Raw genomic sequence first — 15435 nt, 5'->3', positions numbered from 1 at the left:
CCTAAATTCAAGCACTTTTTGCTGGTAGCAGGTGGAAGTGACATATCATTGAATTTATTTGAGATTATTTGCTGAGAAATTGTTATATGGGTCATCTACTTTCTCCTTAACATGCCCTGCTTCCTCAAGAACAAGTTGAACCTGTGGGTCTGATGATTTGATGGTCTTTTTCTACCACTGGATTTTTACATGACTTCTTAGGTGTGAAATTTTATCCCTTTCGCCAATTACTCACGGTTCCCATCCTTCTTTATTACATGGTAGTTCTTCCTCGTTAGTCTTCGCAATTTCCTTCAATATTAGGGTTCATGCTGAGCATTTTGCTTCCCAGTTGGTTGAAGGTACTATACCATGACTCACCTCCACAGGCTACAGGTCAGTTTTATTTAGCATACCATCAAGTTGATTGTCCATTTCTAGCCTCTCAACAGTTGGGGTCTGTTTTATCAGTTTGGGGGCTCTCCCTGATTTTCTGATGTGTTTTTATGCCTTTATCATACTCTTACTCCACTTCTATGGTATATATATCTACCATACATTTCCTTTTCAGAGTTATGCATCAAAATCCTGAAGGTTTTAATAGGGACAGCCTCTCCCTTATAACTTCCACATTGGCTCATTTGTCTTCCTCACCTCTTGCCTTACACATGTGGTTTCTCTGTTTGTGGAGTATTCTGGGTCATCATGTGGCTTTATCCCAAGTTCATTTGCCATCCACCTATCTCAGGGAATTTTGTATAGCTCTTTTCCTTCAGTGATATTTATTCTACCTTGTTTCTGATACTTTGAACTTACCTGTGGAATCCCTGCATCAACACTACCCTTTCTTTTTTGGTAACTTGTTTGTTGTAGTCAGAACCACAATATGCCTTTATATCAATTTCTCATCTTAACCATTCTCAGCCCTTACCTGTTTGTCCTTCTAGTGGTTCCTTATCTCATGATTTTCTTTGTAGATTGACTCAATGCCAACAGCACTTTTGGCTTTTTTGTTGTTGTTGTCAGTCAAATTTGTCTTACAATTTCTTTTTTGGTCTACATTTTCAAAGGGACCCCTTTCTTGTCTAAATGTATATGTTTTCATAGATGCTTACCTTCAGGGATGAGGGAGAGCATGGGGTTGATCACCAGGAAGCTTCAGGGTGTTGGTTTGCAGCCAAAAACTCGAACCATATCAACATTCTGGAGCTTTTAGCCATATCTCAGGCATTGCATCATTTCCTCCATCAGACCAGATATCATATGGTAATGATTCATATCAACAATTTTACAGAGGTTACATATCTCATTCACCAAGGTGGCAATGTTCTTGATCCCCAGGTTTTAATATGTTGGATCTTCATTACTGTGCTCACATGCAAGTTATCCATATTATTGTGTTATGTTCTGGGTGCTTTCAATCATATCAAGGAAAATCTTTCCCATACAGTCCAGATCTATCCAGTTGAGTGGTCTTTTGATCCTTATGTTATCTGATAGCTTTGGCTTCAGTGAGATACTCCTCACAGTGATGTTTGTGCTACATCCCTCAACCACAAACTATCTTTGTTTTGGTCTCCATTCTCTTATCCTTTTGCCCTGACTGTCAGTGCTTTTAGTCAAGATTGGATCAAGAAATACTAATGTTTATCCTGTCATTCACCTTCTTCACTGAGTAATTTTGATCATCCATACTACTCCATGTCAAGTCCTTTTGATTCCTTCTTACTGGCCAGCTCAGCTATGGTTTTTTCAACTTATCCAGCTACAATTCACCTCTTTTCTACCTGGATATACTTCTGTGTTCTGTACATGCTCTTCAATGTTATATTACCTGTATGACTTCCATATGTGGTTCTCATTCCCTTTTCTCTATTTCTTGGCAACCATCATTCATTACTGATCTTTCTCCTTCCACTCTCACTATTTAGGTTCAAATTTTGATTCATTTAGCTTATTCTTTGTCTTCAAATACTTTGTTCCAGGTGGTTCCTAATAAATTCCAACACCTAGCCTTTTCTCTGGCATCTCATCTTCATCAGTCTCATATGTTGTCTACTCATAATACATTTATCTCTATTTGCATAAGATCACATTTCCTTCCTCTCTGGGCCATCAACTCCTGCCTCTAGCCATTCTTAAGACTTCTGTGTGACTTTGACTGGGCAAGTTGTTTTTATTCTTTAATTTTTATCAGGGGCCTTATTTCCCCTTTCACAAGAATTACTCCTTGTTCAGATTTCACTTTGTGGCAAGTGGTGCCTGACCAGGCACTCTTTATCTTTCAAAATCTGCACTGTTCAGCCATGTGGGCATCCTGCTTATTACGTTCCAAGGCCATGCAGTGCATACTGTTGAGGTGGGATGTTAAGCAAGATCACTTGAAGGTTGTCCTTGCAATTAATTGCTTCATAAATATGCCTGTCCCAGACTGTCCCACCCATAGCTATATAGGTAAAGTAGAAGGAGGTAGCTGCCCATTCCTGCCATGTCTTTTATTGAGTAAATTGATATGGTCTGCTTTTAAGATCCTCTTCAGTCTCTTGAAGATGGCATGGATTTCATCCTACTCGTATGGTTGTCTGTTCCCAATTGTATGGATTTTAGATGTGGGTTACTTGCTGAGTGGTGGTTGCACTCAGTGCTATCATTGCATCATAGCAGCTCTACATTCGAGAGCACTTCCATTGTTTTTTCCACTTGGAGGTGCTTTTCTGCTTCAGACATGGTGTGGTCTCCCATGCAGATCTTTGAATCTGATTCTCTTGTCTCAGAGTTTGTCCTTTGGATGCTGCTTTTCTTCCCTCGCACTAGTTTCTCCACCTATTCAGTGTGGGATTTTATCTGTCTATGTGAGAGGAGATAATTTACTGTATTGGAAGTTACAATTTTCCTATACTGAAAATTTATTTCTGATAGATACTTACCTTGTGTCACACTTTTTACCCTTCCTCCCTTCTGAAAATCAATGCCAAAACTCAGTGATAGTCTGGTAGAATGGAATGAAAAGAGTTAGGCATAACAAGAGTGTGTGGCATTCTGATTGGTGGAGGGTTGTCACATGATACTTTGCATGAGAGACATCTTGTAGGGGAGGCAGAAGGCTGGTGGCATGTATAAATAAATGTTTTTGCATATAGAGGACAGCACTGAATTAGAATACCTGTTTATGTGAGATGAAGTAAGTACCTTTTGAAAATACATTTGCAGTATAGAAAATTATAACTTTAAAGAGAAATTCAGAACTTGGAAACTTGACTCCCTGCACTGTTGAAACTTGATTAAGTGAAGTAAATACATACTGTCTTGTGTACTTCATACAGTCAAATGATTTGAAGTTGTGGTGAAATGTAATAATAAGTTGAAAGTTTTGTAGTCAGGCTTTGGTGTGAAATTTCTGCTTTAAAATTTGGATTTTAAACTATTATTTATTCAACAGATAATTTGTGATAGATGTCTAGGAGCTCCAACAGAAGTGAAAAAGCAGATTGAAAATTTGTTTGAAAGTAAGTTTATCTACTACTGCAGTAGTTTGACTGCATTTATAGAACTGTTTTACTTTTGTCATTAGTTGAAATTACAGTCATGCTACAGAAAGTCCTTTACAACTTGTATTACTGTAGTTTTTCTCTTGATGTTGTAACATTGGTTTTATGCTATTTATTTATTTATTTGTTAACTTTGTTTTGTTTTATCTTAATTTCCTTTTATGAAATTTACTGAATTTACTTTTACCTTTTTACTGGATGTTTGGCACAGATAGCCTAGCTGCCTTGTGCCATAAAACATTAAATCAACTATTAGTTGAAAATAGTGTACAGGACTCTGAACATAGACATCTGAAAAAGGAATACTAAAAATAATGTGAACACTGAAGCATATTTTTGATAGATAAATTATAAGATTATTGTGATATACTGATACGAGTACAATTTTACAAAAGTGCAAAAAAAATTATAACAATGCCTGCTAGCTCTTCTCTCCTTTGACAACTAATCAGTAAGTTGATATTAATGAGAAAACACTGAATTATGTCAAAAATTTTAAAATTAATACCAAGTTCCTTTGAAACATTAAGGTTGTTGATGCCTAATTACTTGTTTTAAAAAATCTGATTAAAACATGCTTAGGCTGATAAAAAATGGAGATAATTGGTTAGCAAAAAACTATTATCACTTGATACACTAAAATTACTTCATTTTGTTTCTTTGATTCAAGAAAGTAGAGCCATGTGTATTCTTTGGAAATATAAAAACAGATGTTACTGATAACTAGTCCCCTGCTGGTACAGTGGTAAATCTATGGATTTACAAAGCTAAAATCAGGGGTGCAATTCCCCTCGGTGGACTCAGCAGATAGCCCAGTGCAGCTTTGCTATAAGAAAAACACATACATACTGATAACTAAATTTACTAAATGATTTTTGTATTTTTTTCTAACGAAAACAAACTTACCATTATTACTATTTACATTAATAAAGTTAGAAGTTACAAATACTGATGACCATATTCTTAACTATATTCAGTAGCCAAATATTATATTAGAAACTACAAAAATTGGGTCACTCTATGTTTTTATCACATGTAGATAAGACATGATTATGGTTCTGTGAGTATCTGGAATGTATTTGCATCATTCTTTGACCATTCCATAACGGTTATCATCTCTAGTCCAAGTAAAGTTGATGTTAATAGGTTATGCCTTCACATACCTTATTATAAATTCTTAAGAAATTAGGGGTCTGTGCACTTCAGGATAAGTGTTGTTAATCTGTATCATACCCAGTGAACCAATTATGAATGAGCGGCTTGTGGCATTATTGTCCTGAAGATAGCCATTATCAATTAGGTAAGAATAGAGAATTACAAGATGAATTTTGTTAGCTAAGTTGAACAAATATTCACAGTAAGAGATATGGCCATTCAAAGAAAGCAAGGGGGGCCCAGTCCATGCTTTATAAATTAGCGCCACAATCGTACACAACCTTCATAACATTGTGGTGTAGACTATGCATAATGCATCCATTACTTTATTCAAATTTTCATCACACAAACCCTGATATGATTACATAACAGTGAAGAACCTACTACAGTAGAGACTAGTCATTATGGTTCCATGACTTCATTGAGCCTTTACCATACTAACCTTACCACCATTGCAGAATAATATTAAGAAAGATTCTTCTGGTAAAATTCACTTTTTCTTTCATTTGTTGCAAAGATAAGTGGTTTTCAAGCATTATTTCACAGAACACCTTGTGAATTGTTCTGGTGGGAATTCGTCAAAAGTAAGTGTTGTCTTTTAACCTGTACCAAAGTTTCAGTTATCTCTATACTGTTCTTCCTTGTCCTCTCCTCCAGTGATATATTTTGTTGTTGTTTTTTTAAGATCTAAAATTATCCATCAGTTTATACACATTTGATTCCCGTGTTAGTCAGAATGATCATTTATATTTGAATTCTAATCTTGTTTAATAGCTCTCTCTTCTGATCAGTATATCCTATAAATATCCAATGCAGTGTAGACTGGACACAGTGGTCTCAGATGTTCTGGTCCTGTCATCCGTTCTTGCAACTTACTTAGGACCTGTTTATTAAGCCCCAATAACAAAACTCAGCCACAGCTTGATAAATCTATTATCTTTCCTATTATACATCCAATTGATACTTAAACAGCTTACCATCTATATTTATAAACCCTTGGTGTTTTTTATTTTCCTAATATAAAAATAAAAATAATAACTTTATGCATAAATGCAAAGGGAGGATCAGTCTGTTCTGTATATGTCAGGGTTTCTTATGTTTTGACAAGTGAGTGTACTAACAAGGGTCTTCAGTATAGTTATTATTCTATAATATTTTAAAGAGAAAAATGTTTGCTCTTGTAAAAATCATCGGTAACTTTCAGGAGAGACTAACTCTTTCAGTGATTGTCAACTAACTTCTGATATACAATGGTTATATGTCATAAAATAATTGGATGAAGAGATTACTGGCATAGAATAATAAGTATTGGGTTATTTTAAGAATGACATCAGCTTTATTTTTAAAGTATATATAATAAACAAGTTTGTACCAGAGATAAACGGAATTTTAAATTTTAACATTTATTAAGGTTCTACTGTATTATTTTTCTTTGTCTTTTTTTCCAGTGAGATACTTTGTACCTGTTTTAAGATCTAAAGATAATTCCATCCAGCCAGTGATTGGAGAGCCATGGTCACCTGACCACAGCACTGATGATGTCAGTCCCCTTTCCAGTCCCAGTAGTCCAAAAGATCCAGTTCTAAACGTGAAAGCATATGCTGGGCCTATGTCTCCCACACAGGTATCCACAAGTTGCTTTTTTCATGAATGTATTTCTTTGTGTTGCATTATTGTTATCAAGATTTTATCATGATTTGTTATTTTTCTGCCCTCTAATTTTAAATTAATTTTCGGTTATAAATGGTAGAAGTTCATAGAGGGAACTTCAATAAACTTTGGAGAACTTATATTAACATTTTCATAATTTTTTCCAGTTTTCATACATTCTTTTAATGAAATGCTTCTGAAAAGTAACTTTCTAAAATTGTCTTTTACATTAACCAAATGAAGCTTGTATCATTTGATTATTTTACAATACAGCAAATTGTTAAAGGAGTTTGAATAGAAGATGAAAAAGTACATTGTAATATAACTGATTTACAAAGATGACTACCAAGTAAATCTGTGATTGTTTAGTTGTAAAATAAAATGTATCTAGTCTTGATAGGCCTTTAAAAGTTCCTTTGGATATTTATTTTATGTTGCAATGAGACCATTTAATGCACCTGTATTTAGAATGTAACTGAATTTGAAACCAAATTTATATTTGAAATATTTCTTGTACAGATAATCTAATATTACAACCATAATAAAATATGAAGGCTAGACAGTGAATTATAACTTGATGCAATAGCTTTATTTTATTTATGGAATGTTGGCTTGAGACATGTTGTGGTCTAATAGTGACCCACATCAGAGTTTGAGTGGGTCATTTAAATCCTTAATGGTCATTGAACTTTATCTGCAATCATTTAAATCAATAAACAAATTTATACAAATCCATAAACTTCCAAACAAAAAGTTTTAATCACTTTTTTTTTTTGGACATAACGTCCAAAAAGCAAATATTTTTGGACGTTATGGAGCAATATATTGCAGTTGTATTACAACTAAACTCCAACACTGTAGAGTACAACTATTTCTTTTGGATTTACCCATATGTTTTGTATTTGATATTCATTATTTACAAGAAAATGAATAATTATAAGGAAATAACATGGAAATTCAAATTTCAAAATGCGTGGCTTAATCATGACTTGTACAGTGATGGATACAACACTCAGTATGATTAATAGAAGAATAATATATATGAAAGTTAGTGATATTTCTGACTCTTAAGAGTTATTGAATGTACCTCAGCTACTTTCCCAAATAAGCAGGTTTTTGTTTCATTTTCTGAATCAGATGTTTTTATTTTGTTTTTCAGTTTGAAACAACAGAAATGTTTAAGATTAGCAAGTACAGAGCTTTAAAGGATTGTTTTTGTTTTTTTTAGTCATGTTGATTGTGTAGGATTTAAATGTTTTGGGTTATGTAATTATTTCAGTGGGTATAAAAACATACCAAAGGAAGATACGTAAAATGCTTACAAAGGAGTCTGTACTTTGTTTTGCTTCTTATGTACCATTAATAATGTTATGTTGAAAAAAAAAAAAAAAGAACGGTTTATGGAAAATATTTAATCGACAAAAAGTCTTGGAATTAGTGATCTATAAAGGTGTATGAATCTTGCATTTCACTGTTGACCTGAGATATGGTACTATAATGACCTTTTTCATTATTGAGCTGAAGTATACTGTTCTGGCTATCAAAGTAGCTCAGTGTACTCTTGTTCTAAGGTGTATTTTTATGGCCTGATAGTGATCCATTTCACTGTTGACTTGAGATACATACTGTGATCTGGTTATGATTAGTTTCATTGCTTGTCTGGGATATAGTAATGTGACTTACTTCACAGAAATTTGAATGATGAGGTTAATATATGCAAGGTTCTTGTATAATTATTGGTATCTTTTAGCTCACAGGTTTGAGTATCACTATTTTGTTTTCATGTCTCAGAGTTTCCTAATTAAAATGTAACTGTTGAATGTTAAATGTCTATAGGAGGCTAGATAAATATAGTTGAAAATATTGTCCAAAAAGTTTTGTTTTTTTCTGAAAATGAAAAGTCATCCGTAAGAGAGAAAGACAAACAAGAAAAGTAGATTATAAAGAGGTAGTAAATCCAAAACTAACAATAGTTTTCTCATTGTTTTTTGTATACTGTTTTGTTTTTAATTTAATATTGCCAGTTTTCTCCTTACTCTTGTAACTTGTTATTATAGTAGTCATTAACATGATTTTTAGCCCTGGAACAGTAGTTCATAAAATGACTGATTTTTTTCTTTTTTATCTTTTTTGGCTTACAAACTTTTAGCTTATAGTTCTGTCATCTCTTAACCAATTTTAGATCGAATTACAGTTATGGACTGAGGAGGTCAAACCCTTTCAAATGATGGATTTCACTATGCCCCAAGGTCCCATAGATTAACTTACTGTAATCTGAATAAAAGAATTATAAGTACCATGACTATGGAAAATTCTCTCATTTCTGTAAAAGAACCTAAAATTTAACAATATTATTTGTTAAAGTTTTTTATTTAAAATAAACAAGACTTACACAAGTACTAAATATGTTAATTAAATAATAATGAAACTTGTTATAAATTTTCTTGTTCCATATGTATATGTGTGGATCTGTAGGAATAAAAAGTTTTGTACTATTAAGAGTAGCCATTTCAAAAATGTTTAGCTATCACAAGGGCACTGTTAAATCAGTTCATTTATTTGAATATTTTTTTCCCATGGTTTTAATAATTTCAGGCTGAATTGTTTTATAAGAAATGGAAAACACCTCCTTTATTACGTGGAGATAATATGGACATGAAGGTTTTGCAAAAAATTCGTCTCACGGATCCTGAAAAAGGGTTAGAAAGAGTTGGACGGTAAGTAAAAGGAATTTTCTTAACTTTAACTAGAGCTGGGTGATTTAATCGACTAATCAATATGATAGATTACCTGAAAGCAACAATACCATTGAACAGTAGATTTTAAAATAATTGATTAACTGAGTTAACCAATTAATGTTACAAAAATAATGCAATGGATTAAATGGAAACTTTGTAAAGGATACAAAAACTACTACATTTGTTGTTTTCTTAATGTGAACTTGTCTGATAGCATTTGGTAAATTGCCTAAGGGCTTGTAAAAAAGATCCTTTTTGTTTTGGAAATTTATGAGAAAAATATAAATAATTCTTCATGCATGAAGGTGTATATAATATTGAAGCTTAAAATCAGTAAAGGTTCAGTAAGTTTCATAAATATAATTTACATTGTATGCTTGTTTTTTAAAAGGTGTTATTCTTTCTTGTAGAGATCTGGCCAAGCATATGAAGGTGATGTGGTCAGAGTATTGGTTGTTTTTAGATTCTTGGTGTGATTTATCATCTCAAGAAGGATTGAAAAAACTAGAAGATCATCTGAAGAAGATATACAGACAGGTGGTTAATGAAGTATGTGTAAAGTCATACCTAAACAAAATAATTCTTTTAAATGTTTGTTGAAGTGTATTACTTTATTTTTATAGCCATAATGATTTTCAAAAAGGTGTGAATTTTGTGACAAATATTTGGAAAAATGGGGAACTTGTAAATTGTCATTAACTGTAATGTTATTAAAAGTGGTTTTTAATTTTACAAAATGTATTGCTCCTTTGTCTGCAAAAACACAATAACTGTGTACAAATATATTTAATTAATTACAACATTGATTCATGATTGGAACATTATTTTAATAATAAAACACATTTTTAGAATTTCTTGTTGTCAACTGTCCAATGCTGAATTAAGAAACATGTGCCTCTACACTATAAAGAATGCTGTCATTAAAAAATGTGGTGATGGCATTCAATATTTCAAAATTAGATAATGACATGTTAAAAATTATTGAACATTTTCCAGAGAAACAAGGAAAATTTTATTGTGAAGTATTTTGTGATTCATTATACGTTGATAACTTTTTATTTGCATAGTTTTTCATGCATCTTTCTATCAAATTCTTTTTGTGGAAACATTTTATTTATTAACATTTAAGGACTTGCTGATAACACAAAGGCCAAGCATGTAAGTTGTATTAGTAAATTATTGTTATATATATTTTTCTTATTGTAGATTAACACAGGAAAATCTGATGATATTTGTGTGACACCCAATGTGAACATTCGACAACTTTCGCCTCAATTTCAGGAAACCTCATCGCCTGATGAATCTGAGTGCTTAAACTCGTCAAAAAATACAGATGATAGCTTAAGTCCAATATCCAAGTTGTGTCAGACACTCCAAAAATTTCATATGAACAGCCCTAAATCCTGTGTGACCAGTCCAGACACTCCATCTCTATTCAGCAGGTCTCCCATACATAATTCTTCTGAGAATGATGAAATGCAAGACTTGTCAGATGTAACCAAGACTTTACAGTTTGACACTTCTGACCACCACCACCAAAAGGGTAAAGTAATCCATCAGTTTCAAGAAGAAAGATGTGATAAAAAAGTAGAAAAGGAAGAAGGTGATTTAGATCCTAATGCAGAGGTTGCTTTGTTTACACTGTGTGATGATGGCATACATGAAGAACAGGAATGGTATCTCTTATCCATGTGTAATATTATAGCAGAAAGACTGTCATTGTGTGTCTCAGACTTGTTGTCTGTTAGTCAAGAACTCTATACCAGCAGCTTTTGGCTTGAACAGTTTATAGTGGATAGAATGTTGACTGATGTTGCTGGTCTGTTAAGTGCAGTATCATCTACTTCTAATACCTTCTCACAGAAGTACTTGTCAACCTTGCACCCTTTAATATCAAAGAAAACTCATGACATCATGAAAAGTAATCTTCTTGATCATGAAGTTACGATTGTGGCTTCTATTTTAAAGACTTGTTGGAATTGCCAACCTGATTTCTCTTCATCTGATGATGAAAACCTTGGTGTCTTATATTCACATCGATGTAGAAAGAACAAAAGAAATAACACAGTTACCTCAAAGAAACATGTGAGATGTATACTGAACATTCTGAAAGGGGATTTGTCTCGTGAACATGGCTCTAGGAAGTGTGTATGTGAATGGTTTCTTGTTTCTTCATTTAGTGATACAAACAAAACAACATCATTAGATGGACTTCAACAGTTAATAAGCAAAAGTAGCAGAAAGGAGAAACACATTAAGACCTCTACAACAGCTTTTAACTTTGCAGTAAATGATCTTCCAGAAGGAAAACACAAAGGTGTTGAAGTTACAGATCATCTCCTGAACATGGAGTCTAAGAATTCATTAGATTTGCCATCTGATAATTATACAGAAAACTGCTTTGCTGAAAATGATGAATCAGGTGATGAGGAGGTTTTTTTCACTCCACCTAGTAGCTACCACTCAACACGCTCAAGTAGTCCAGCAGAACTTGTTACACCAGAAGAAGCAATAGAAGTTTATATTGAAGGGTAAGGTTTAGATGTATTCAAGAAAGAAAAGTAATGTTCTTCAAGGTTTATCTATGCATTCAGTCAATTTTATCAAGTAAGAAGCATTTCTTTAAAATATTAAACATTTTTCTCATGTTGAAGAGTTCTTCAAGAATGATCTTAAGTTAGAACACCATCTCAACAGTTGTTATTTTGAGATTTGTACAAAACTCTCATCTGCTAGAGACATTAATTTCTAATTATAGCAAGTTAATCTTACAAGAAAGTTTGTGGTGTAATTTAATTCAGTTTGTCTTTAATATATGTCTGGAGGCATTTTTTAATACAGTTGTTACAATTTTCAAGCACTGAGCCTATCAATTCATGATTTGTTCCAGTGGGTTGAGGTCTGGTTTCGTGCTGCCTATTAATTCTGCTAGAGACCTTCTGATCTTTCTTTCTTTGTCATATAATCGTATTACTTTTTGGAAATATGTTCTCAGTCATTATCTTCTTGAAATGTTAAACTCTGTTCAGTCATCTTTATGGTAGATAAAGCATGATGGATTAATAAAATATAGTAATTATGTCTATCCATGATTCCATCAATTTTTATGGAGATGATTAACAACATTCACAGATATTGTGTCCCAGTTCATTGTAGAAGATCTTGCAGACTTGAAGGTTCATCTGATACACTCTTTTTGCAACCCCTAATTGACTGGTCAGTGAACGTATGCATGTTGACTGGAACTAAACAGTTCACATTTAGACTCATTCATCCAAATTTTCTTGTGCCACTCTTGCAGAGTCCAGGATACATGTATTTTTGTAAAAGCTAGTGTCTTTGCGTATTGAGGACTTTCCTACTGTTACTTTTTACCAAAGGACAAATTTCTGCACCAGTTTTGGCAATGTACTTGAAATTTGATCTATGTCACATTTTGTTTTGTTTTCAAAATCAGTTTTCTTTTGGTCTTTAGTTTATAATATCTCTTTCAGTGAGCTTTTTTTCTTGTGGCCATCCTATGCCTTGTCTGATGTCATAGGACTGGGTTTTCTTGTGTCTGTTCACAGTATTTGAACCCCTGAGGCGAGTCTTTGCTATTTTTCATGCAGTACAACTACCATTAGGTTTAACAGGTGCCATAACATTGCTTTATGAAAACACTCATAAAATTACTTTTACAAAGACTTATGGCTCTTTAAAATTCTCATCAAGTCTATCATGACACCAACTGTTTTGGGCTCATTACTGGTTCTTTTATGTGACATAATAAATAAATACTTTTGAATTCAGGTTCACCTATTTGTCATGAGCCTACTAGTTGTCTTTTTATTCGTATAAAGAAATAAATGAAGTACAGTAATTTCTGTTGGAGTTACTAGAGGTTTTTGTTTCTCAAGCTTTCGTTTGGTACATCATGTTTCCGTAAAATATGAATTAGATGTACATAAAATCTGTTTTATCAGACATTTTCTGTACACATGTAATTCAGTGGTTAGGTGATCAGTAAGTAGTTTGAAACCTGTTTTTGTGAAGAAAGTATTTATAACACATTACATCGTCATTTTGGGCTTTATTGGTTATGATTTTAAAATTGGTTTTCATCAAAGTACCTTTTCAGTATCCTTATAACATTTTGAGCTTAAGTCTGTACATTACATTAACACACAAGAATTGGATGTCAACATGTATTTACAGTACAACTTTAGTGTTGGAAAGGAAAACATTGAAATGTAGTATTTGCATATAGTTTCTCATTGTAATATAGTTTCCAAAAGTGTAATTTTGAGTTAGATGTTTGTTGTTGAGAACTATTTTTATTGCCTACTATGTGTAGAAATAGTAATTTTTCCTTTCAAATTACAAGAAGTGTTCATGTGGTTTTGTTCTCTCTCTGAAAAAAACAACAAAAAACATAAATGATATTTATAGTGGAACAAAAGCTCTAATAACTGTATTATTATAATGTTTAAATTTGATTACTAATTTTTACGTACTCTTACGCTTAAAATTAATTTCTTATAATATTTTCTTAACTTTTACAGGTGCATGCCTTCCAAGTTAGATCTTGATGTACTTCATGCATTAGAAGAAGCTGACATTGATCCACTTCTTTATCCTTATATCAGCCAGTGGAAACACCTTGTTTGTTCTTTTTCAAGAGACATTGTTGAAAGGTGTTGTATTTTACTACAAATTTGTTATACTATTAAAAGACGAACAATATAAGAGTAACAGAAATGTAATATGGACTGAGAAGTGTAAGTAAGCACAGATGAGACAGTAAGTTTATGTGAAAAAAATTTTGTGATCCATCCCTCTCTCAACCAATTATCGTATTAGATTAATATAACCATTCTGACCTCTAATCTACACTAAACAGTGATTTGAGAATAAAAAGCAACATAAGTTAGAAATGTTTTAAAAGTTATGTTCCACTAGAGGTGTAGACTGGAATTATGGTTCTTATATGGGGATGGTTGCGTGTGAATTAAATATTCATAGATATTTGTAATTATGAATATAAAGCTTTGGAGCTTAAACCTTAATTAAGAAGTAAATATGTTTACTAAAATTAAAACTGCTTTATTCAGTTAACTATGCAAATAACTGGGTCAAAGTGGAAATGTTAAGACTTAGAGTTACACTCAAAATTTGTGTGAATAAGCATATTTTCAGTGCATGTGTGAATGAATTTGACATTGTAATGTAGTTTATGATCAGCTTTTTATATATTACAGAAGTTTTATTTTCTTAACAATGCAGGTATTTTTTTAAAAAATTGCAGCCTTTAACCTCTATGTTCTACATTCTCCTGTTCCAATTATATATCTTCAGTAATGTGGCTTTAAGAATAACAAATCAATTAGAAAGACAACTCAGTAATATCTCTTAAGGTTTTACTAGCTTGGAAGACTTAGGGTAGTTAGTTCTGAATATATATATTAAGCTAACAAAGCAAATGAAATCTCTGTAGTAAAAGATGTAATTTAAAATAATAGTATTTGATATATTAAACAGTCATTATATTTTTCAAGACAGCTGGTATGGGTATTGACACAGAGAACAATGTTATGACCGTCTTAAGTCATCTTCAGGTTAATAAAGAGGAAGTTTGCAACTGACCGTTGCCAGGCACATATCTTAGAGATGAAAGTGTAAATGGGTATGGGATTATAGGTGGTATTCCAGTTAGATGTTTATTAATTATTATGGGTATAAATGTGCTCCTTTATATTGGTCTTAGTTGCTGTACAAGTAGGGCTTTGATTTTGAATTTGTTTCCCTAATTAGTATCCGAGTGTTTGCTATGGTTATGTTGTGTTTATTTGATTTGCAGTGTTCAAAAACATGTGAAGGTGTTTTGTTATTTGAATCTGGTTTACATTTTTTCTGCTTGTTCCTCCAGTTTTTCTTGGCAGTTGTTGCTTTGTATTGTATAAATAATGTTGGTGTTGTGTTTGTCAGTGTAGTTTTTACATAGTATGGACTTTACTTTTGTACCTGGTTTTTGAATAAATTTAATGTTTACTGGAATGTTGTATTTTATTGCGAGTTTTCTTCCAAACAATGGTTATTTTTTCCTGATGTCGGGAATATATGGTATGCAGCAGTGTAAGGTTTTGTAGTTTATTGTATTGAAGAAGGTTGAAACGTTGTTCTCTACTTTATTAGTAAAAGTGTTAATACCCATACCAGCCATCCTGAGTATTTTTATTTTTACTTCAAGTGGGTTTCTTGTCATCACAAATAAACAGTCATTATTTACTTATTGTTACTTAGTTTAACAATATTGGTTAGATAGTGCATTCTAATCATTACAAGTAGGAACATAAGAGAAAAAAAATTACATTTGATTGCCAGAT

The 15435-nt window shown here is 32.5% G+C and overlaps 1 protein-coding gene across 11 annotated transcripts in view; it reads left to right on the top strand.

The window, feature by feature from the left end:
- Ankle2 (ankyrin repeat and LEM domain-containing protein 2) overlaps positions 1-15435 on the top strand; it is a 55768-nt gene that overhangs the window by 25771 nt on the left and 14562 nt on the right. For all 11 annotated transcript variants that reach the window (XM_076488811.1, XM_076488810.1, XM_076488806.1 and 8 more), the window contains 6 exons: positions 3419-3485; positions 6131-6306; positions 8928-9049; positions 9481-9619; positions 10277-11601; positions 13615-13746. In XM_076488811.1, coding sequence (XP_076344926.1) covers positions 3419-3485; positions 6131-6306; positions 8928-9049; positions 9481-9619; positions 10277-11601; positions 13615-13746 — 1961 coding nt within the window. The remainder of the gene's footprint in view (positions 1-3418; positions 3486-6130; positions 6307-8927; positions 9050-9480; positions 9620-10276; positions 11602-13614; positions 13747-15435) is intronic.

This window comes from Tachypleus tridentatus, chromosome 2 (genome assembly GCF_004210375.1).
Source record: "Tachypleus tridentatus isolate NWPU-2018 chromosome 2, ASM421037v1, whole genome shotgun sequence".
NCBI classification, from domain to species: Eukaryota; Metazoa; Arthropoda; class Merostomata; order Xiphosura; family Limulidae; genus Tachypleus; species Tachypleus tridentatus.
The sequence above is the reverse complement of the archived record's forward strand: the minus strand, read 5'-3'. Positions and strand labels throughout refer to the sequence as shown.